Source organism: Cataglyphis hispanica, chromosome 2, assembly GCF_021464435.1.
Source record: "Cataglyphis hispanica isolate Lineage 1 chromosome 2, ULB_Chis1_1.0, whole genome shotgun sequence".
Taxonomy (NCBI): Eukaryota; Metazoa; Arthropoda; class Insecta; order Hymenoptera; family Formicidae; genus Cataglyphis; species Cataglyphis hispanica.
In genome coordinates, this window is record NC_065955.1 from 817,673 (window position 1) to 843,006 (window position 25,334).

The 25,334-nt window shown below is 36.8% G+C and overlaps 2 protein-coding genes across 4 annotated transcripts in view; both read right to left on the reverse strand.

Moving 5' to 3' along the window:
• Positions 1–307: 307 nt before the first annotated feature.
• On the reverse strand, positions 308–1,715 carry LOC126857853 (cytochrome c oxidase subunit 5A, mitochondrial). Its single transcript, XM_050607694.1, has 2 exons — positions 1,413–1,715; positions 308–713 (listed from the first exon to the last, which is right to left on the reverse strand). Exons 1-2 carry the CDS (start codon positions 1,612–1,614, stop codon positions 463–465), a joined length of 453 nt encoding a protein of 150 aa, XP_050463651.1. The 5' UTR covers positions 1,615–1,715; the 3' UTR covers positions 308–462.
• A 982-nt stretch (positions 1,716–2,697) lies between these two features.
• Positions 2,698–25,334, reverse strand: part of LOC126857700 (protein patched) — a 36,652-nt gene continuing 14,015 nt past the window's right edge. Inside the window, exons 3-12 of one of the 3 annotated variants that reach the window (XM_050607381.1) lie at positions 15,074–15,263; positions 14,514–14,583; positions 12,262–12,359; positions 11,798–12,005; positions 8,280–8,687; positions 7,427–8,071; positions 6,005–7,201; positions 5,256–5,744; positions 4,991–5,114; positions 2,698–4,533 (exon numbers count right to left, since the gene is read on the reverse strand). In XM_050607381.1, the coding sequence (XP_050463338.1) occupies positions 4,394–4,533; positions 4,991–5,114; positions 5,256–5,744; positions 6,005–7,201; positions 7,427–8,071; positions 8,280–8,687; positions 11,798–12,005; positions 12,262–12,359; positions 14,514–14,583; positions 15,074–15,263 (3,569 nt within the window). In that variant the 3' untranslated portion in view covers positions 2,698–4,393. Of the gene's footprint in view, positions 4,534–4,990; positions 5,115–5,255; positions 5,745–6,004; positions 7,202–7,426; positions 8,072–8,279; positions 8,688–11,797; positions 12,009–12,261; positions 12,360–14,513; positions 14,584–15,073; positions 15,264–25,334 lie in introns of all 3 variants that reach the window. The other 2 variants (XM_050607373.1, XM_050607391.1) reach the window with 2 other exon arrangements.

Consider the following 25,334-nt stretch of genomic DNA (forward strand, 5'->3'; position numbering starts at 1 on the left):
CAAATAATTCATAGAATGTTTCGAAATTCGTTATTTAAACAACAATTCTTGAAGTAATTTGAAACAGACTTTTCCTTACCAAAAATGGATAATCATTATTTGTTTGCAAATGTTAAATGTTTTTAATATTACTATATTTTAATATTAATATTACTATATATAATACTATATTTTTACAACTGAGTCTGAAATTAAATTCTGACAAGTTCTATGTATAATATTAATTTATTAATTGTGTGTATTTATTAACGTATAATAAATTAATATTATTAATTACGAATGATTTTTCATGAATGATAGGCATTAATTATGTCAATTGTGTTTTTTATTCAACAATGCTGCTGATAATGCAGATACATGGAAAGTTCTGCTTTGCTGATAACTATTATTTATCATATGCATCTGATGTAGCAGCTAAGAGAACATATAAATACTAATATTTGTAATATAATTTTTAACCTGTTACATATGGTATACTGATTCACAGGCTAATTCCGGCTTGTCGTAACCTAGCTCCTCAGGCGTGCTGATACCTAGTTCATCCAAAACGGGTCTGATCTCTTGAATAATATAAGGATAAACCTTGTCGGCATGAGGTCCAGCTTTATCTTTTATAGTTTCTAGGAATCTTACGGCAAGTGCAAAGTCGTTTAATCTTCTGCAAGCCCTCAATGCTGCGCATACAATAACTGGTTCTGGCACATTATCCATACCTAAATTAAATATATAATTGTTAGTACACATTTTATTTTATAATCCATATATCTTAATAAGAAACCAAGACAGTATGAAAATATAAACACGCTTATATTTTATATGAATAATTAAGAAGTATAATTTGTTATTGACATTTTACTTTTGTTCTTTCTATTGTAGCTGCAATTTGCTTCTTTGAACTTTTATCTTTTTGTTCTAAATTAGGTATTTCAATAAACATAAGCAAATTTAGTAATATGAATTAATTGATAAATTTAGAATAAATTTACTTTTTAATAAAAATGATCAGGCAGTTTTAGACATAATTTATGATTGAAAATAAATAGTTTTTAACAAAGTAAAACTATTTATTAAAACTTGGGAGAAAATAGATGAAAGTCATATTCTTCAAGCAACTTCAAGTGAATTTTAACTGCATTTTAATTAAAAACTTAATGAAAAAGTACAATGGATGATGATCTTTCTCTAATCAAAGGAAAAACAGTTTTGGAATCGATCAAAAAGAAGCTGTTTAAGACATTCATCGCTGATTTCAAGAAACATAACGCAGTGCAATTAAAAGGCTCATTCTGATATTTTTGTCACGACAAAAGCAGACTAGGAATCAAATCCCAATTAGTTCATATATAATTAGAGAGTTATAATTTTGGTGATTTTATTGATCGAAGGAATGTTAAACGATGACACGAGCTCACCAGCCAGATCATTCATGGCCTTTCGAATCTCCCAGTGATCGATATCATTGCGGCTAAAGAAGTTGACATATCGCTGATCGAATTGCTCGTCGGTTTCCTTGGAACCGTGGGAAGCCCTTATACTTTGTACACCGATGAGGTTGGTGGCTGTCACTCGGGGCACCATCGCCGAGGCTACACGTGACGCTACGACGCGCAACATCCTTTCGCTCGAGGATTTTCTTTCTGCTCGAAAAAAAATTCTTGCTCTTCGATACCGTCGGTCTTGATCCGTTGCGTAAACCGGTCAGGACGGAAGTCGACCACGAGCCGAATCGTTCACAGGATAGATGGCGTGACTTCCGGCGCGTACTTTGAAATTCGAGGCATTTCAGGCACTGCATCTACCCAAAATTATAGATAGCGATTTCAGAAAAATCCTATCTTTTTTCCAGAATTTTTCAAGAAATACATATTAAGATAGATTATTTAAGTTTTTCTTTCTTTATCGTAACATCTAAAATAACAGGTTTTTAAAAAATGAATAACACTATTTTTGTAATTTATACATAAATGTCTGTTTTATAATTCTTCACAAAATCGAGCTTTCTTCATTAAAAAACACGAAATATTAAAATAAAAATATTATTTATAATTAATTTGTAATATATATAATCAGTTTCAAAAATAAGAGATGTTTATCTTGATGAAACTTTTTTAATGAGTTTATATTTACAGAAATAAAAGTCAACATGTTTTTTAATACTTGAAAATTTGAACATTTTTAATGTGAAAGTTCCACAGATAGTAAAACAAAAATATTAGCAAACAACAGTAAAAATGCACAAAGAGTTTTCTTACAATGTTATTGTATTTACAAAAATTGGATTATAAATGATAGAGGGTCGCTGTTACAAAAAAAATTCGTTACATCAAAAATAGTTAGATCCTTACTATGTTTGTTGTAATAGTCATGGTGCAATTTATACGTATATTAGAGGTATATTGACTATTTTTTTCCCTTCCGCGAACTTATAGAATACAACTTTATACAAAGTATATAAAAGCCGTCTCGCAGGCCGCTTTAAATACGCATCTTGAATACTCGCATATGTATACAAAAATTGACTTGACTTAAAGAAATACTTCTCGCTTAATATATTGTACATAATTTCGCGCGTGTTACATTTTATGTGACGACGCGTGTCGCATGTATGCGTGACTATTGGTCACTGGTAATATATACACATATATATGTATATATATATATATATATATATATATATATATATATATATTACACAGATTTATACACAACACATCAGAGGTATGAATCAGAATAGGAATAGGATACTCTATTAAATTAAGTACCGTCATTGTACACCGCGTACGCAACGTGTGTTGTTATATTCTCACTTATATAAGATATAAATAAAAGTATTTTTACAAGTCAACATCAGATTCGTGCGCGAAATCGTACAAGCACCGCTTCGCACACGTATATCCGCGTGCGAAAAACACCGAGGAATATTATTATTATAAAAATAAATAATAAATAGGTCTCACACACAGAGATTCGGTATATCGCTCGTACACATACACACATTGCGCATTACGTATACATATCATACACATACATACACACTCATATATACATACATATATAAATGTATATATGTATATATTTCTCATTATCGAAAAAATAAATAATAATATCGGAAAGTTGCGTCGCACCTATAAAAAAAGGCAATTGTCTTCTAAAAATATTTCGCAATTACATTTAAAGAACATCGCATATCCTAACGGCGGTAAATCTTTAATTTTTTAGATTAAAGATACCTGTAATAACACAGGTATGTACAACTTAATAAGTGCTCTCTCCCAGTTAAGTATATATTTTGTAAATATTACCACACATTGGTACCTTTTATTTACTAAACAAAGACAAAATAGATACTGTCATATTCTATCTACAAAAAATAAATCACTCAATGTCTCTATGTCTTTGTCGATAGTATGTGACCTAAACCATTCTCTTGTTTTGAAGTGTGCGAGTCATTAATTAAATAAATTTAACTAAAATACTCTAGTAAATTTACTTATTAAACTTGTACCCGCGCATTATTGTCATTGATAATACTATCACATATTTAATACGCTGTTGAAATAACATGCCATTTCATTTTATTTTGCTTAAAGTTTAATTTTGCGCACATACATAGACACAATACATATAGATCGAGCGAAAGTTTTACATTCAATTTTGGTGAAAGAAATAGAAAAAAAAGAAAAATGAGAGATGAAGAACAAAAAAAAAAAAATGTTTTTTCATTTATGCCTGTGCAATCTTTTGTTAGGAAAAAATAAAAATTAGAAAAAGAGAATCTTTTTCTAATTTTTCTTGCTCTTTCTCTCTATTATGTCATCAATATTCGATTTATATATGTATATGTCTATGTCTATGGCTTCTCTCATGATTAAAAACTTTAGTAAACTTTGCTTAAAACCGTTATAGAGAGCGCAATTTGTATATTTATAATATATGTATAAAATATAAATATGGATCCTGATCTTAAAAATTCTAATTAAATTCTATTATATTGTAATTGTATTATATTATACTGTATATAATTGTATAAATACAATTTTGTTTCTTACATTTCCTACAGGAAGTGTTTGTCACTTTAAAAAATTCGGTATAAAAAGTATTAAACATGCGATATTAATGTTTTCCAAAAAGTACTTACATACATTGTAAAAATACAAGTGTGTGCGTTGTAATACTTTCATTTTTAAGATTTGAGTAAGACAACCATGCATGTTGTATTACTCATTTGAGAGAAAGAAAGAAAGAAAGAAAAAGAAACAAAAAAAAGAGACAAGACAGAAGAAAGGAAAGAGGAAGAGAAAGTGAAAAATTTATCTATACTAGTCAGCCTTCTGTGTTTTCCCGCTTTGCGTGGTACTTGAGCAGCAGCTGCTGGTCCCCTCGGTTCTTGTTATCAATGTTTTGGGTTAGAGTCTGAATCCGGTTCAGAACTGGAGCCGGAAGACTCCCCAACATTAACGTTCGCACTGCAGCGCGAGCTCCTTCGACTACCGGTGCCAGTGTGCCGGCACTTTTCACTACGATCCATTCCGCCTATGATAATATTGACATAAGTAAGCATATTTTATAATGAAAAATATTAAATTGTATAACTTGTAAAGCTATTATTATAATAATTGAAAAAATTAGGATTAATACGTAAAGACTTATTATGAGAAAATAGAGCGATATTTATATGAAAATTAGAAGGACGATATACATTACATGGTTTTATGAATTCTCTTTTAGAGTCTTGCAATGTATAATGTTATATGTTTTAGCAATGTGCGAATTTATTTTAACTTTCAAAGTAAGACTTCTAAAAAGTTAGAATTATCAATCTCATGAAAAAAAAATTAAATTCAGCTTATTCAAAAGCGAATTTCAATAGTACTCGATCACAATTGTGTTAGTAAAAAAAAAAAAAAAAACATTCAAGTTAGTAAATCTCGAATAAAAATCTCAAGCGGCAGTTAATCATTAAAAAATTTTTTATATTTTTTATACTCACTGGTTAACGGTGTGTGAACCTCCACTTTGATATTTGCCGTTGCGGTGACCTTGGTGGTAATGTGTGCAGTGGATGGAACTGGTGACGTTCGACTAGACCCGCTCGTGTCTGATCCGCTACAGTTCTGTTAGTCAAAATGACAGGAGAACACGCACGTTAGTCATGCTCGGAGAGGATGCGCGACATTACACTTCATTAGGGAAGATACGCCTCCATGCTGATTGATTTATCGCGAGTCTGTTATTAAAACAATTTTTTGACAAACCTGATTGCCGCACGTAGAAGTGGTTTCCACCTTGAGTTCCGGTTGGACAATGATGCAAGACTCTTGCGTGCTATGCCACGAGTTAGGCTCTTCTGTGATAGTTGTGAGTGACGGCTCAGCGTGCAACCTAGCGTTCTCGATCTTGTGAGATCTCCTTGGCGGCGCGGGAGGCTTGGACCTTCTCACAATGGGTGATGCCGGCGGTGTCGGTGTAGATATACGATCCGGATGATCGTTCGGGATTACTTCCGCTGACGGGCCAATCAGGGACAGCAGAATCGGGAAGAAAAAAATGCCATTTACGAGGCCGACGCCGATCACGCATACTAGTATGAAGAAGAAATATTTGACTATAAAGTCAAATTCGGAGAAGGCAAGCATCACCACCGCAAGCAGCATGGTGATCGCGCCGTGGACGATTGGAGCATACATATGCTCTAGAGCTAAGCGCATTCTGCGATCTCTACTTCCCACACTAGTGATGAAACTCTGAAAAAGATTCATGTGATATTAGCAGAAGCGATCAATAAAATATAAAGCTATTAGCTCCTATTTAACTAATATGATTAAATTAACGATAGCAAAAAATGTCTAAACGCGTTAATTTATATTTTTGAATCTTAAAGAAAATCATGTGATTTCTCTTTTGATGTCCAATATAATCAAAATGAGAAATTAGAAAGAGGAGTATAAAGTTAAACTTAGAAAATAATACTAATATGAAAAAATTTATTTTAAATTACACTTACCAGGCAAATGTGCACCATGAAGTGAACAGCTATGCCGACGCTGATTACCAACAGTACAGCGGGTACAGCACTCAGTTTGATGTCAAATAGACCCATGATGCCTAACAACTGCAGAACGACGGCACCTAAAGAAATGCCGACCAGCAAGGTGGCCCACATATTCAACAATAGCACTCCGATGATGATGATGCTTGTACTCAAAGCAGCCAGAAGAGCGATTCCCAAGCAGTTCCTCAGATCCATGTATTGTTCCCAGAAGAGAAACGGTATACCGGATGGAAAATTCGGCAGGCCGCGTTCCTCGAATCTTTTGCACAGTTTCCGAATACTGCCAATCAATTCTGTAATCTGCTGTGTATCGGTGAGCTTGTGAAGATAGAATGGCATCTGGGCATAAGTGAGTGGCATGCTCTTTGGGATTTTCAGTTCATGGTCATTGGTATAGATCCACTGACGCGGTTCGGGTCGCAGATTCGCCTGCGAGGCACCATAGGCAAGCGCGTCGTTAGATGCCCAGGCACTCAGATAGTTGTAGAAAGCACGCGGATTGATGATACCTTCCGAATCGACCAATCGCACTTGGGTGATCAACGTCTTATCGATTGGATTATCCACATAGCCGGTCTGAACAAGCAGTTTATATGCTAGAATTGCTTCGTCGCTCGCATTCTTGTACCACCTCTCCTGGGTAATGCAACCATTGTTATAGTCCTTGTCAAATGCTGCTTGTAGATTTTTCAACCAATCACGGAATAGACCAAGCCAGAATTCGGACAGTCCGCCGTTATCGTTCTTGATGACGTTTTTGATCCGTACAAAGGCGTCGTGATACTCGTACAACAGTCGTTGATTGTTTGGATATTCGAAATCTCGCCCGGTAATCGCGTACATATTATAGAAGCCAAAATGCTTCGCTTGGGCGGCCAAAAATGCATGCTCGTTCGAGTTCTGCGGCACCAGGTCAGTCAAGTCTAAACCATCGCGTACGCGCATCGCTTGCCACAAGCTGCCAACTAGCACGATAATCAAAATCATCATACCGAACACTTTAGTGGCAGGTCGGCTGATAAAAGGTGCATAATGCCGGGCCGCGAGCCGTGTCAAAGAGAAACTTAGGCAGTCATCTTGGGAACAACCGGTCAGAGCGTCTTCCTCAGTGTACTGCTTTTCTAGTTCCACGTCGATATGTCCACCTATCTGCAATAATAAAGAGATATTTGTAGGCATAGCTCCATAATTTAATTTCTAAACATGTAAAAAATAATTATTAACGTTATCATTTTTTATTTTTTATTTTTTATTTTATTCGTAAAAGTTTATTTTATTAATTCATATGTCAAAATATATTTAGTTTAGCAACTTTTCGCTTTAAACAGAATAAGATTCAGTATACACACATAATGTATACATGTTATTTCATACCCAAGATTCATTCTGCGTATTATGCGATGTTAGGATTTGAGTACAAGTCTCTCGTCTTTCAGGCGGAATTGCCCTAGTGACCATCTGCTTGACCGTGCCATTATTCTTCATCAAATATTTATTCTTCTTGAGATTGGGCAATGCTGGTAAGCAACAACAGAGAATGTCTTTTCTGCCTGAGCGTCTACGTCGCAGATCCAGGCTGACCATTGCAGGGAAGATCAGCAGCATAGCGGCCAGATTGAACAGTAGCAAGATACCGGTTTGCAGACAGAATGTTCTGAGAGCCGGGATCGGGATTATCGCTGCAGCGAAGAAGGCAGAAACATTGGTGAGACCTGTCAGCAGCACCGACAGACCGGTTCGTTTGAGAACGACTCCCGTTTGCTCGCCGCTGGGCACCTCGTTCACTGACAGCTCAGCATACGTGTGCGTCAGTAGAAACATGTCATGTACACCCAGACCGAGTGCGAGAAACGGCACTATCTGCATCGTAGTGGCGTTAAACGGAATACCCAGAAGCGCGCAGAAGCCCAATCCAGCGGCTACAGTAGCGCAAATCAGCATCACGCCAGCTATTCCTACTCCGGATTGCGAGCGCACCGGATCTTTCCAACGAAGGAGGGCTATGCCAGTATAAAACAACTGGAAGAATAAAATATAAAACATAATATATGTGTATGTTAAATATAAATAAATAAAATAAGTTAAATAATACGAAATAGTTAATGAATTAAATAAAGTGAGTACTTTAAAGCTTCATGATATATCACAAGCATAATATATGAATAATTATATAAATAATTATATGAATAATTATATGATTAATCAATTACAAAGTTTAATTTCTAACCATAAGCGCGCCACCAATCGCGATCTTCATGACGGACACCACGCTGTACTTTCCAAGGATGTCATTCAAAGTGGTCGTACTAAAGGCATTCAGATTGTATGGCATCGACACGTTCATATCCACTTGCTTCTTCACCTCGTTGCTAAACGCTCTCTGCCAAGTCTCCAGCACCTGGGCCGCCTTCTCCTGTGACCAATCGATATGATGGACTTTGTAGGTGTTCGCCAGAAAGTCGTACAATTCCCGTTCGCCCATGAGCTGCACTACGGTCTGTAATGCGGCTGCACGAGTCAAATGGCCCGTCTTGTTGTGCTTAGCACCGCCGATTAAGAGCTCTTCCGGCCAATGCATGTACTTGGCTGCGAATCCGTAGCAGCCTCCTGTCAACTCGACTCCTACATCAGGTACCTATTGCAGAAAGTATTTCTGTAAAATGGCAGTAAAACGAAAAAGCCGCCTTAAACGGAATTAAATATTTTGATATAAAAAAAATCGGACTCGAAATATAATTCTTTGGAAAAAAAAATACAAATTAAAAATAAGATATTTACTTTCCAATCCACGTGTGATTATTAATTTCTGATGATTAAACGTACGAGAAGTGTTTCAATTATTAATCCATAGTTTTGAAAAATACGTACAAAATAATAATAATTAAAAAAACAATATATAAGATTTTTTTTTTTAAATAAAATTTCGACCATTTATGCGTGATTTAAATTTCAAGCGCACGCTTAAATTAAAACATGTTTCTTTTTCTATCCATCATCTTGAGAGCTCTTCTGCAACATTTTGTTTTTCATCTATGAATCTTTCGAGCGTGACCGCGAAGGCAGAATCGTGTCAAGTCACGCTAGGAATTCCTCCGGTAAAAAATTATTACAGGGACAGGGGACGATCCGAGCGACGTTTTTTCCTATAGGGTAGTCAGGGTGCTGTGGACCCCACAGCGAGAAATTTTATAGAGTCCTATAAAAGGGCATACCGCGACTTTGGGCGATCTAGCCGCTTCGGGCACCTTGTCCTTTATATCATGCAAGAACAGATGAACGTCCCGAGCAACGCAACAAAGAATAGAATCTCAACAACAGAATTCTTTTGCTGTATCTGGACATCTTCAGCAAAGGTTTGCCTTCTCCAATTGTATAGAAACTTAAATGATGTCTCTCATTTTTCTCGAATCGAGTATTGATCCTTTGATCGATCTTCTCTCTTTACAAAAATTTCGTGACTTTAACCGCCTTTAACCGCAAGAACCGCAGTCAGTAATTTATAAGCGTTGAGTTGATAAGCGATTGAAAATAAAAGGCTCTTCTCAAGAAAGAAGAAAACCAAACTTGAGAGAAATAGATAATATTTTTCAATTGATTTTCTTTGATAGATTTTACTATGAAATTTCAACTTAAAATTTAATTACAAAAATATCTAAGATCAGAAATTGACAACTCGCGACAAATGGAAGATTAAAAAAAAAAGATTTATGATTCTTATCTCACCACTCTATATATAAGAGCATATTTATATATTAATTGAATACAATCGGTACAAGCGAATATGATCAGAAAGAGTCGTTCTAATCGAATTAGAGGAGCGCGGTCAAACGTCATTGCATCAGAAGTATATAAACGAGAGATATACTACAAGCAAAGACATATATATATATACCAAATAAAGCTTCGCGATCATCCCTACATTGCGATTCGAATCGGCTACCTCATACCTGGCCGCTATTATGTAATTCCAGAAGAAGAAGCGTATAGAATGTAGTCGAGTCATCGGCACGCTTTTCGTGCTTTTTACTTATCGTGACACCTTCCGGCGCGTCTTCTGGCATGTTTGATAGAAAAACGTGATCGCAAATACGCTTATATCTCTATTTCCACCATCTTGCGCGATGCAACATGTGTTGAAAAAGTTTATTTTTATTTAAAATTATCGACACAAACACGAAAATTGAATATGTTTTCCATTTTAATCAACAACGTTAATTATAGATTAATCCGCGTCAATTTCGTTAAATTAGAGAGAGGGAACGCAGCGTTATATATCGAAGCGTCTTCGAGACACCCCATGTATAGGCAGGCGACGGAATACGCCGATGTCGGTACTTGACTTAAACACCCGATCAACGTGCCCCGCCTGCAGCTACACTCGAAATATTCCGAAGCGTATGCATGCCGCGCGATGCATACCGCGTGGTGCCATTAAGTGCAATTACTTTAAGTACGAGAGCGCGCATACATCCGTTATGAAAATAGAAATAGATGTGTGTCTGAGAAGGACGGAGAAAGAGAAAAGGAAGCGAACGAAAGAGAGAGAGAGAGAGAGAGAGACCAGGGAAGCGAAAAAGGATGGGACACGTAACTTTGTACGCACACGAGCGCGTAGCGATTCACGTTGTGCACGTGTCAGAGCACGCCGGCCGATGCGTATGTTAATGACACCGAAATGACGGCCGCGTAATGCGATGCACGTGTGTGTGCCAATGTGTGTGTATGGGGGACCTGCTGGGCCGGGCGTGGTGCTTTCGCGACCACCGGCGTAGCGCAATAATGACGCACGTCACTCGATTTTATTATTTTAATGAACGGGGGGCCGTCGTGTGTCCCCCTGCGCCGCGGCCCACGCGACTCGCATATTCATCGGCTGTTTCGCGCGAGGAATCGTCTTTTCATTTAAACCGAGTTTCTCCCTCCCTCATATCTTACTGCCTCGCGTTTGACGAACGTCCGGAAATCACCGTCGACGCCGATCGTCATGAATGACATTCGTTAAATTGAAGCGTTTTTGTTTTTTGTTATTCATGTATATATTTATATTCTTCTTTCAAAGAAAATTACAGGCAATCTCCAATTTAATCATTTTAGTATTATTTTTTCAAGCGATGTTCACGTTGAAAATTAAACAAACAGAACCATGACACATAATCAGAGAATTAATTACAATAAAGAATTAAAGAAGAAATTTAGAGTAAATTATAGTCTTTAGAATCGTGAGAGCAGCAATGTTTCTAACTAAGAAATTTTGCGAGCGAACGAAGCGAATACATCGTCAAAGGAAATTTCGATCGTAGAGAGACGCGCGATTAAATATTCATCGTAGACGATGTCCGCGGAATCGCTGGTTGGACATCAAAGCGACTATCAATTCGCGGCCGTTGTGTCCGCTTCAGAATATCAAACGTTCGCTCATTATTCTCACCGCGAATTGCACGCACGAATGCCGCCGGTTGACAGTCTTTATATTATCCTGTTACAGCGTTCTTTTTTTTAACATTTATTTGACATGAGTGCCTGTTTGTCGAATTACAGCTCACAATTTTTGCTAAAAACATGAATCTTATTTTTATGTCCCAAATCTCGTCCCATTATCAAACTGTGTTTGATTTTTACGATCAGTCCATCTTTCGCATACTTTTCGCGCTACAACGTCGTAAATTTTTTTCCGTACATTTAGAGATCGTTCAACGGATCATTGAGCGATTCTAGCGATTGAGCGAATACGTTGACGAGTCTTACCTGTTTGGATTTTTTGTTAGGCGCGGTTTCCGGACATTCTGGATCCGCCGGATTCAAGCAAGGCTTGCTCTGATAGCCGTTCGTTATTCCGGCTCTCTTCATGCAGTCCTCGAGCGTTTTAAAGGGGAACACGAACTGCAACTTCTTCATCTCGTCCAACATCCATAAGGGATTAAGGTTCGTCCATTGGATGGGTTTGTTGTTGTCGCTGCTTAACCGAAAGAGAGATCTATATGATTTCGTCGGGCATTAGCCATGCGTAGTGTACGTGTGTGTGTGTGCCTGAGACTAAGATTTATGTGTCTAACGTAATCAATGATATCAATGTTAAAAAAGAAATTTAAGAAATAAATAAGATTTAATCGCGAATAAGATTTGATCCTCTAAATATCACTATTTTTGTCATTTATCATAAAAATAAACTATTAATTTGTGTAAAAAATTAATTTGTGATATATACTTACGGTATATGAACAGGATATTCTGGACCCAAGAGTTTACTACCTTCCCAAAAGCAATCGAGGGGTGTCATAATGGCGCAAGGTATAATACTGTCAAAGATCTGCAAGTAAAAAATGAAAAGCATATCAACACGTTTTCTCTCTCTCTCCCTCTCTCTATCTCTCAAATAGAGAGACAAACATACATTTTATATCATTATTATAATTGGATAATACATTTTAATATCATTATTAATTAACTGGATCTTTAATTATTATCTCACAGAAAAATTATATATATTTATTTATTTTAAATGTCTAATTATAGTTTTTCTTTTTTAACTTCGTGCATTCCAAGTTGATTGACTTGATTCAGGGGAGGGAAGCTCACTTTCTCCGTTCCGAGAAGTTGGCGATCGTTTTCGCGTGGAATGACTCGAACTGCACCTGACACGATACCTCAGCGGGACGCCGGCGCCATTATTCAACGCTAATTGCTCGTTCCCTTGTCCTGTGCCCTTCGCAACCTTGACCCACGCGTATACAACCGATATGGCGCTTGAATGTCCACGCGTAATTGCATACGCAGCGGATTTGTATTGAGAGAGTGAGACGGAGACAGATAAACGCGAGAGAGTACACAAGCGTACAGTACACAAATCTTTTCACCCAATTCTTTCTCTTAATTTGATTACCAATCTTTAAATGACAGTTATATAATAGTCATAAAAAAAAATTTCTAATTTAATTTCTATTTAATTAAAAAAAGCAGATTTAATACAAATTTTTTACATTCAAAATTTATTTAAATGAAAGTGATATCTAAAATTATTATTATATATTATTGTTAATAGCAATAATAATACTTTCTAATTGTTAATTCTAACTATGATTTTAATTATAGTATAGACGATAAAAAAAGCGATAGAGAATAGTGTCGTGCATAAAATAACGATTACTATGTTAGGGAAACACGGAATAAATTTTCAATCCAATTCAATTGATATTGCTTCGTGAAAAAACAGTCCGAAAGATAAAAGGTAATCGAATCGTCGGATGAATTGATGCGAGCGCAACGGAGCCCCGTTCTTGATGAATGCAAATTACGAGTTTGGCGAGATTGCTTCTCAAGCGTCATTCAGGAAATGCGAGCGCGCCGAGCTGTTTAAACAGCGCTTAGATACAAGGTGTAATCTAAGATGACCCTATCCCGCGTCGAATGCAAGACGCGCGAGGATTACGAAAGAACGCGGACCGCCCTATTCCGAGTTTCCAGGAACCCAGAGGTGGGCCCTCGTAATGGCCTAGTACCCAGAAAAATCGTGCGACGACCGTTAATGTCGGAGTCGGATATTAGTAGGATCAGATTTTTTTTTTTTGTTTTGTTTACCGCTCTATACGGAGAAAAATCATCCCCTCGCGCCCGCTTATATTTTTTTGTTATTGTTAGAAGAAAAACAAACTTTTAAATGCTTCTTTGAATCTCAGGCTGATTATATTGCGGTGTCCTGTAGCGAAAATTTCGCAAGATTTCCTAGAATTAACTTTTTAATTTTCTAGCTGGAAGTAAAAACTAAAATTACATGTATCGCGTGTCATGTTGAGAGGAAGATGAGAGTTTCGGCGATTCATAAGAAAACATTTCTCTCGCGAGAAACACGTTTTTAATGTCCCCGGAAGCGAGACATTGGTGCGTTCTCGTGATGAAATCTCCAGACTCAAGTTTTTCCCTTCGAAATGCCTTCACCGCGGTTCTCTTTAATGCGTTTTACTCGTTAGTTGCGTGTGAAGAAATGTGAAAACAAGGACGTATTTTACATCGACGGTCACTGAATATAGAAAGTCGTCAGAAATTTTAAATAACCTTTTTATTCTTTTTAATTCTTTAAGAAAAATGAAATGTTCAAGATCTGTATTAACGTAAAATATATTGTATTAAAATTGAGCTCTCGATTGATATAAATTCTATTAAAAGATAACAATTTGCATTACAATAAATCAAAGTTCAAATTAATATAATTAATAATCATAATGCAATTATCAATTGTACTAGAAGGTTTGAATATCACTATTTCTTAGCAACAGCTATATCGATACTTTATTAACGGACACACGTCACGTACGTGTCACGTGCGCTCGCCGATACCTTCGCTAGGGGTCTAATGGCATCCCGGGAGACGGTGCGTAAACACGCGTTCGCGCGCGCCATTCATGCTATACGTGCGCGTGTCTGCGGTTGCGTATATGCGTCGTGTACACACGCTCGTTTGAATTACCTGATCGATGTAGTGCAGGTCGAAGTTGGGTATGCTCGGCGCGTAACACAAGTCCTTCAGCCTCCACGTGCTGCAAATGACACACACATTCGCGTGACTTTATTTCACTTCAGTTTCAGATAAAAATAAGATTGCGCAATTACATAAATTTAAACTTTATCTTAAATTTAAATTTATTAACTTAAATTTAACTTTATCAATGTATAATACATTCGTGAAACAATTTATGCATCAAAAATGAATATTAGTAAATAACGGATATTAAGTGAATACTAATAATTGATAAATTATACCGATGCTCGCGTATAATGAACTGCAGAGAGGAATATACTTGAATAGATTGGCGGTACAAACTTGATAGATTGACAATCTTATATATAAAAAAAATACATCAAATATAATAATATTTTTTAAATAAAATAAAATTTTTGTTCTGCATCGCAGTTCCTTCCGTGTGAAAATTAATTATACCGCCAAAAAAGCCTAATATATTTCTCTCCCGCATTGATTTGCTTCTCGAATCAAGACGCCTCTCTTTTCGCGCGGGAAAAGAAACTCACATGTCGAACAGGTGCACCGTAACTTGCGTCGCAGCCTTCAGGACGGCCAAATGTTCCTTGAGCGCGGCCGGATGTAGAATATTCACTCCGGAATGCTTCGGCGTCTGGATGATGAGTTGGTGCGTCGAAGGGGCAGCCTCGCCGAGCGCTTCCGAGGCGTAGGTCAGCTCCCTTTCTAGTGTTCCACCTTCTGCAAGCAAAACGAGCGATTGATTTAAGGATTGCAATTTTCATATTATACATATTAACAAGGGGATATAATTTGTATTGAACGGCGATTCATAATATGATGCATTTTCTTTTATCATCCTTTGTTTAGTTATTCAATTAATTTAGTTATTCAATTAACAGCTATTATTTGACGTGCGTTTTTTTTTTGTTTTTTTTTTTTCTTGAAACTAATAGAATCGTCCTTGTGATGGATTCTTCCCGATGATGAAGAACGAGATCAACGATTTATGTGTTTAAAATATAGTTTTTACAAGAAGGACTTTTAATTAACGAGAAGATTAAGAAGGGAAGAAAGTGCAAAATTTATTTTTGTGTCCCTTCAGTTTCGAATAATTTTATAAGTCTTCCAGCGGACGACTTATAAAATGTTTGCGGCCAGCACAGTTCTTCGAAGAGAAACATCAGCCGAAGCGGTGTCGTAACGTATCCCCGTGCGTCTTTGTACTGACGCAAAGATTCCTGGCAGTCTACCAATAAAACATTCCCAGAAACGGTCGTGAAAATAGTGGTCCAAAGTACGGCGGGAGAAGATGACTCGCGCAATCCGACTGCCATAGATCATCCCCTCTCTTCCAGTGCTCATTGTTTTCCCTGTATTTACGCGACCACAGGTCGGTTCCATATATTTGAAGTGCCAGCAATATAAATAATAACACGTGAAACTAATCCATTTCCAGATGTATAGTGCGAGAAACAGGAAGATATGATTCTTGTTGGCTTCTGACGAGCCTCCGAAGAGAAAACTTCCGGAATAACAGAAGGGAAACAGCTTTAACTTTAGGGAAAAGATACATCGAAGTGTTTGACGGTATCGCAACCGCTCTTCTTTCAAAATAAATAAAAAAAAGACTCTCGAAAGAGATTCGAGCGGTTTTTAAAAAAAGATCGACGTCTCGCGAGAGAGACGTTATTTTTCTCTCGAAAGTACGCGCGCGCACGTACGGGCATCTTTCATCCAGGACGGGGATCTCGTCTCTCCTCGCGTTTTTTGTTTTTTTTTTTCTTTCTTTCTTTCTTTCTTTCTTTTTATAAGCGATTTGAAGAAGCCGGAGACACAAGAAGCCGCGGAGGGTCGTCGTTTTTACGGGGAACGACGAGACGCTCACGCTGCGCGATTTAAAGGAGTTATACACCGTATATACATGAGCAGTAGTAATGGACGAGGGGCACACGAGGATGATGGCCGTTGTGCGCGCGCGCGAGCTGGGTACCCTGGTATCCCACCTAGTCAGATTTCACCGTCAAAAATGCCGACGGCGTATTTGCTCGTTCCGCCACGACGCGGTCGCCGTGGACCACCCGTATTGCTCGCCGCGCCAAAGTGGTTCTCAAACGGTGATTTTGCGGAAATCATCTTGCGGAACGCGGACGCGAAGTTTCTATGATGAAAGTTTTCTAATTATACAATACGGTATATTTTTTTCACTTTTCAAGATGACTGGAAATGAATTAATTCGGAATAGCGATCGGAATAATATACGTAGAAAAATTTCAGAATATACAAAAGAAGCAAAAATTTATCACTTTTTAATAACGTGAGGATTATACAGCTTCGTTGTTTTTTAAGTGACAAAGAAAATTAATTGTAATTTATTATTTAATTTGTTAAAAAGAAAGAAGGCATATTATGCGATTTTAGTGAAATTTTGTAGGATATCCAACGAAGTTATTTTAGTTACCTGTTGTTTCAGAACAATTAAATATAACAATTAAATATAACATCGATTGAAGTAAAGATTCTAAAATATAATTGATTTGAAGTTAAAGAAAAATAGGAATAAAAGTGATCTACAAAAAACGAGATGCAAAATTATATCAAATGTATATGACAATAGCTATTAATATAATAATAACAGAAGTTTTATATAAATATAATTTCATAGTATGATATAAAGAAATATTTAATATCTCACAAAATAATGGAATAAAGACTCTGAAGATAAGTATCGATTACGAAATTTAGAGATTTTCTCTCCTGTTTACATCCGGCGGAAGAGCTTATGAATATCCTTCGTTCTCTATGAAGAAAATAATAAGGGTAGTGAAAAGAAAACGGATCTCCGGTTTGAATTATTTACGGTTTGAAAATTCTGCAAATTGTCCATTTGTCTGTGAACAATTACATTTTTCCAACCATAATAATGATACTTTTTAATTATGATATATATATATCGAGGAAAAATTTATTTTTCTTAAAATCATGTTTATACTTAATTTGTTTTTAGAATTAGAGAGTTTGCGATTCTTGTCATATGGCTTTAAGTAAAAATTGTTAAATAATAAATTCATATTAAAGATTTGTATCTTCTAGCAAATTCTATTATAGATAACAGTAACAATTTTAAGTATCTCTAAAAGAGAATCACATCCGTCTCTCTGAAAATATTTTTTTTCTAAAAATAGAAAAATTTTATCAAAATCATTAATAATAATTTTGATTAACAGATATTTCAAAATTGCATAAATATATTTCCAGTTTTACTCGTTCAGTAATATGAGAAATTATATGCAAAGCTAATGATATCGTTTTTACTGTTTTAATACGACAAATATTTCGATCATTTTAATAGATTCTGTCACTTACGTGACAACTTTCGTGACGTAACTATCGCGATGACAGCGTGTTGTGAGTCAGACTGTAGAATGCGGCCAAGCACCGAGCATAATAAAGACACTACTCTCTGCTCTACGAAGCAAGAAACGTGGCTTAACGGTGGAAAGTTGGGAAGAAAGAGAAGGAGAGACAAAAATGAGAGAGAGAGAGAGAGAGAGAGGGAGGGAGGGAGGGAGATAGTAAAAAAGGGCAGCATCGACGGCGATGTTTAGAAAGGGAGAGACTAGCACGCAGAAAGAGAGAAAGAGAGAGGAAACGAGAGAAGGGGAGGGAAGAGGAGGAGAAGAAAGAAAGAAGGAGATGGAGAGAGAACACCGGGCTTGATTTATCGACGAGACGTCTCTGTAATTATTTCTCCGTCCCTGTCTCGTTCATGGGAAAGAAGAAGGGGGAGAGGGGGAGGGAAAGGGGTGAGCGGCAAACCGCGTTCTTCCCATCCCGTCTATCTGCACCCTTCCGGCTACCGTGATTGCGGCGGCCTCTCTCCGCGCATCGGTCCCGCTCGCTCCGGGGCACTCTTGAATGACCGCGTCGTCTTTCAGCTCTGTCGGCGCGCCTCTCATTCACCATTCCTCTCCTATTGTTTCCGCAAACTTCCCGTATCCCGGAGGACGGAAGGGATAGGAGGGGAAAGGAATATCTTGCGCGATAATGTCCCGATTTCCCGCGACATTCCTCCCTTATTCTCTTTCGCAGCGCGGCACAAGGATCCCTTTGGGATCTCGTCATTCTTCTCTTCAAGGAAGTTCTCTCTGTCTCTTTCTCTTTCAGGGTCAGACCGGGAGGTCAGTCATCGACGTTAATGCGATATCGTGAAGCCTAACGATCGCATCTTCCAATTGCCGTACGGGAAAGAGCTCTATTAGGTCGGGAATAACGATTCCCGGCTCGACCACTGGGATTGTGAGATCGATATGTGCGAGATCGAAGGTTTTGAAAGTTCTCCAGGAAGAGAATAACGAGAGCGCTGTCCTCTATGTTTCTTAAAGAGAAGAGAAGCAGGTGCACGCAGATTCCCTCTTCGTTTATATATGTATGTTTCGAGATTTTTTTTTCTTTTTTCATTTTCTCTCTCGTTTTTCTTTTTTCATCTTCTCTCTCGTTTTTCTTGTCTTGTATGTTTAAATGCTAATCAGTTAAATTCAATGTCGCTAGACTTGACACAATTATTAAATAAGTTCAATAAGTATCAATCAGCAGTTTTAATAATTTACAAGATTTTTACACAAACAAGATTTAGCTGCCTCATTTATTTTAGTAATATTAAAAAAAAAAAAGATATTCGAAAACCTAAAGTTTTGCAATATCGCTATATTGATTAATAAACAGTTAGCTTTTATCTATTTGCAGTATTTTTTTATATTTCATATATCATTAAAATTATAATTGTATATTTGAATATTTACCGTAAAAATAAAAATTTGCAAAAATTTTTTTTCTTTTCAATTTTCTTCCAAATCTCTCGATGTAAGAGAAAAATCCAAAAGTATCTTTGCTAATTATTTATCGCATTTATTTTTCGAAGAATGAAAAAAGCAGAAGCCGCTCAAACAAAAATAATTCCAGTGTGCAGTTCGAAAATTATGAGCAATACGAATTTTTAATATAAGAGATAAAGATGTGTGTGAAATGTACATGCCATCTGACCATGAAATACTTTCCGCGCGCTGTTATCATCTCAATTATTTTTTTCCCAGATCGATCGACGTTTGGTTCCTCACATCAGAGTTGGATCTATTCATCTCCGGCGCCTAAGTGCGGACAGCTTTATGGCGTGTGAAAACCACGTGGCCGCAGCCTCGTTAGGGGTCCTTGTTCCTACGACACGCCTCGGCTGTTGCCGCGTTTCAAGTCCTCCGAAGGAAATGCTTAGAAATTCCTGCATACGCGAGAAGAGCGTACCCGCCCGCTTTCCTTTTCGTGAGATTAATGAGCGGTTCCTCCAGGCCTATACAATTTCTCGTTTCCTGTATAATGGAATTCCGTCGAATATCGGTCGGCGAAGAAGACGTCTAAGATACGATTTCCAAATTTATTTCCGCGTTAATTAAGATAATTATGAGATAAAGAGCTTTATCTTGTCCTATTTCATTCGTTTTTTCGCGCGTCTCTAATTTTAGGAAACTATTTAAAATAGTTGCATTAATTATTCTTTTCTAATAATAATCGTTATTGATTTACTTAAAAATGTAGGCATTATAATTTCTCTTTTTAAAAATTTTAAAAATTTGCAAAAATATTAATATATATTTTTTTTCTATAATTCGTGAAATAATATATATGATTTGCATATAAAATATTAAACAATCGAGATTATCATAATACTTAAAATTCTTAGCTACAATCGTTGAAGGCAGGAAATGATGAGCGTTACTTGCGTCAGAAAAAGAAGAGGGAAAAAACATTTTATAGCTACACGTTGAACGTAATATGAAACGGGAATAGCACTTGTTGCATTCCTGTAACCGCGCAAACAGAATTCAAATGTTAGCAAATTTTATACGCATAACGCATAATGAACCACGTATAATTCAAACGTCCTGATTATTTATGATTGTTCTAAATGTCATTCAATTTTGAAAATTCGTGAGCACGTGATCATATTATTCCTCATGCAAGAGAAATTTGAATTGCAAACCGCGATTTTGGCGAAAAATGGATATTAATATAAATAAAAAAAAAATTATATATATAATTGTCATATACAAATGTTACATAATTAAACAATTTATAACAAAGCAAATAAGATTAAAAAAAAAAAAGAAAAAAAAAACATTTCTCAATTATTTCCCTTTGCATTGCGGATAGTAAATTGATCCTCCCTCCCGTCTTTCCTATTTGGACCTTTTGTGACCGCGGATCTTTACTACGGCCAGATGAGAGTCACTGGGAATGGATGGGGCTCGGTTCCGGTGAATGGTCGCGGTGGGTGGCCCGGTGGGCTCTCTCTGTACGCCAGGCCAACCCAGCCAGCCAGCCAACCAGCGGTGGGCCTGCGTGCCTGAGCCGAGTCTCTCGTCTCTCGGATCTTCTCTCTGGAGAGTCGAGCCGAGTCGGAGTCGAGCGGGAGAGTCAGCTTCGTCGCGGGGCCCGGTGCTCGCCCTCTTTGCCAATCGACCCCTTCCGCACCAACCGCTCACAATCGTCGTCGCTCGCTCTCCACCACCGCTCTCTCGCTCTCGACACTCCGTCAGGAATAGTCGGTTAAAGGGGCCGCAGGAGAGTTCCTATACCGAGTAGCTAATCCACCCTCTCCCGATACACTTCCTTTCTCCTTCCCGCAATACTTCTCTCTACTATCCGTTATCAGCATCAATTCCACACAGTACCGGCCGGCCATTCATCCGCGAACATTTCGCGGAAAATTCGACAAATCTTTCGATGAAAGAGATTTGTTTCATTTCGAAGATATGTAGTCCAGATCGTTTTCTAGAGTGTTTATAAAACATAGAGATAACTTAAAAAAGCGAACAAATACAAGACAAAGTATTTTTTTGAGGGCGCAAATTAGAGAATAAGTTAAGTGATTTTAAAGTTACGTGATGAAGAAAAAAAAGAAGAGGCAATCAAAAATCCTAAATGAATTATTTGAAAATATCAAGATATTTTCACATCCTGATAACTGAACGAATTCATCGACCTATGGTACGATGCAATTGAAAAAAATTATGCAAGCTTAAGATAGAAAAAAAAAAATACGAAAAATTTCCAAGCACGAATTTCTCAAAAACAGAGTCTCGCGTATCGTTCTGTAATTTCGATTTTTTTATTGTTTCATAAACAATCTCCTTGCTGATTTATCTCATCAATAACGGAGCCGCAAGATCAAGTTGAGTAGGATCATAATAAATACCGGCAGTTGATAATTGTCCTTCCTGCTTATCAAACTTTAATTTCGCATTTCTCCCTCACATATACACACACACACACATGCAGCGGATCGTAGAGTATCTTTAAAGAATTTAATTTTTTTATTTAACGATTTATTTAACGTACTTAAACTGCCGATTTTCAATATAGCTATCACTATTTATTTGCATCAAGATTAGCTTTTATTTATTTTTTATTGCCCTATATCCGTTTTTTACTTTCATTAAATGCTATACATTTGCATATGTTTTGCAATTATTATTAAAGAAATTTGCAAATGGCATTATGTATTTACATAATTATTATTCTAAACCAAAATAAATCTGTTTACTCCAATCGTTTCTTAGATGTTAATCTTGTATTCCTTAACGGATTGATAAACAACCCCCGCTGTGTTTGAGGATGACTTACGTTGTCCTTCTACAATAGACGATGGCGAATCTTAATCCTATTGGAAAACCTGAGAGGATTCTGCGCTCGAATACCAAGGACTTTCGAAAACATTGCTACTTTGTAATGAATCTCGTGAGCCGTCTATTAAACGTCTGATCAAAGTGCGAGGAGATAGAAATTCAATAAATTAGGTACTTATTATATTTATTACTTATTAAATCCATCACCTTAATTAGATACATATGTCTTCCATTCTTATCTACTTCATCTGCAATGGACATTAAGCAGAGACGAGAGTTCTACATCGAGAATAAAATTAAAGCGACTGAGACGGATATTATTAAAATTGCAAACTATATAAAACATCTTGACATTTACATTATTAATTAATTATTTAATCGCACCCAAAAAAAAAAGAGACAATTTATCGAGGATCAGAAACTAGAAAAGTAGCCCCATCAACTTGGCGCACTTGGAACGACCTGTACAGGGCCAAGGAAGCCGCCTTGTCGCGTTAGTGCGACAAGGACGGACGGAGGACGAAAGCACGACCGTGCACGAGAGGGCCGACCCGAGTGCTTACATCTTCATTAGGCCTCCATGCCTTCCAGTGGGCGAGAGAGAGGTGAGAGAGGTAGGGACGATCTCCGAGGGAGATCGAGAGAAAGAGAGGAGAAGCCGAGAAAAGGAAAAATACCACACGAGCAAGAGAATGGAGCGAGAAAGGGCGGCGAGAGTGAGCTGGAAGAGACCGTCGTCCAAAGACCCACCAGGAATCTGTTGTTGTTGCACCGACGGACGAACGGACGGACGGACGGCCGACCGGCCGTATAAACAGAGGATCTCATCTTCTGTTTACTCGCCGTACATTGTTGCACGCGCGTGGACCGCTACACGCGCGTGCGTATGCGCGCGACGATATCGCACGTATTAACGGAGGAGACATTGAAACTTGGCGAACGGCTGTGTAATATACAGGAAATGTTCACTTTCTGTCTGCGCTTTTCGAGACGTAATTGAATGTAATTAGGCGGTAATTAAAAAAGAACTTCTGATATTATAATGCATTTACGCGTATTGCAATGAAAGCGCTGAAAACCAATTATCGCACATATCAGAGAAAGGTATTTTTTTTTTATTCAGTATCTTATATTTTTAAATTTAATCTTTTTCGATGTGAAATGAAAGGTTGTAAAAATGAAAGGGTATACGATATGGAACACCGTATATATAACCGAGCATATCGATATGCGAATAATTCTTCGTTCGGCGCGTCGTATCGAGTCGCTCGCTATGTAATTTCTTCACATCGGCTCTAATTCTGGATTAAGTCATATATATTAAAGCGCTCGAGACGAGACCGGTTGACGAGTGTCTCCTAGTTCTCTCATTTCGATCTTACATCCTGTAATTAGTATAGCAGTGAATGCAAATTATGCCCTAATGAATGTGTTATGAGTTTATGAGAGATGTTTGTAATGAATGTGTTATGAAGAAATTGTAATTTATAGGCTGTAATCTTTCCGCGTTGATAAACTTCTCTCTGTATAACAAGACCGAATTTACAAAGAAGAGAGGTGTTTGTCATGTAAAAGAAAATTAATTACGTAATGGACGTTAATATCAAGTAATGGAATATAATTATGAAACATTTACGTGCTTCTCTGATTATTTTTATCACTTTGCAATTTCTCTCTTTCTTAATGTGTTTTAAATATTTATATTTATTTAGAAAAAAATAATTTAATTCGCATAAACGATTTTTTAAAAGTACAATTTTAATTGCATCTATAGCATTTTTAAATAACAAAATAGATATAAAGTAAATAATAATCTACAAAATCGAAAATGAGACATGACATTCATTAAATTCGGGTCTTTAAAAGAACAAGCCGTGTTGTAAGAGTAATTCAAAATAAGAATATTTATATAAATAATTTATATAAATAATTAATTAATTTTCATCTTACGCAAGATATTAAATTCTGATTTAAAAAAAAAAAAATCAGATTAATCTCTCGCTTGTTGCGTAATTTGGAGATACTATAATTTTTCATTGTACATTCGAAGAAAGCAGATTTTTCTTGAAACGTCCTGTACTGTATTGTTGCTCTCTTATTTGAGATGGAGGTAAAATAAGCCCTCGTCTTTTTCCATCGCACTGTTCTCCAGTCTGCTCTCTGTGAATGCTAAACGCTTTCTGCCACACGCAGTTGTGTCCGAAATGGAGAAAAAGAAGAAAACGGATATATTAGCGCGTGTGCCATTCACGTTTCTACTTAACCTTCCGGCAATCGCGTTTGTGTATTGTGGGAATTCACGAATTTCGCGATTCAGTCGAAACGAGAATATTCTTACTCTGACAAACGGCGATTTCATGTATATTAATAACCAAGGTACACGATTTTTATATGTTCTCGTATCTCGAAATATTTATATTAAATATTTCGCGTAGTCTGACATTTATTGTTTTCAGTATTCCATTTTCTTAGAATGCAACACAATATAAATACTGCATTTTAATAGAATACACGCGATTTTTTTTCATTTTCAAAATTTTTCTTTTTTTCTTATCTTTCTATTCTAATTTTTTTTTTTTTTTTTTGCTCTGTTATGACTTTCGCCGATCTTATAGAGACGGTATTGCATTTTTCGTTACATCAGTAACCCGAACTGCGCCACTTCTCTCACATCGAGAACAACACAAAGAATTTGGAACGAAAGGAAGTGCTCGTATAGGTATAAGTACGAGTGAGCAGGTGATTGAAAGCCGATACTTCGCGCTTTGCAGCACCGGATGTTGCAGTTGCATTCACCGATCTCGTTGCTAAGCTCTCTCGAGTGTCACAGACTATTCAAAATATTCGATGCCGAAATGTGTCAACGAGTACTTTTTGTTAAAAAAAAAAACGCATACTTTCTCTGATATTTGTAAAAATATATAAAATAATCGATTTCAGAGGTTTATGAGCGCTAACTTTTTAAGGAAGCATTTTTCGATGTTTATAAAGAACTTTTCGTTCAAAATTAAATTTCTTATAGAATCTCAAAGTCTAGCCGGAACGTTTCGGGTCCACCGTGTATATATTATAGTCGATAATTACGACACAATTTTCGAAAATACTAATAATATCTCGAAATATTTTAGTTACG

Coding starts and splice junctions, on each gene's coding strand:
- LOC126857853 (XM_050607694.1), bottom strand. CDS start 1,614: ATGTTGCGCGTCGTAGCGTCACGTGTAGCCTCGGCGATGGTGCCCCGA. Junction 714..1,412: donor GGCCATGAATGATCTGGCTG/GTGAGCTCGTGT, acceptor TATTTAATTTAG/GTATGGATAATGTGCCAGAA.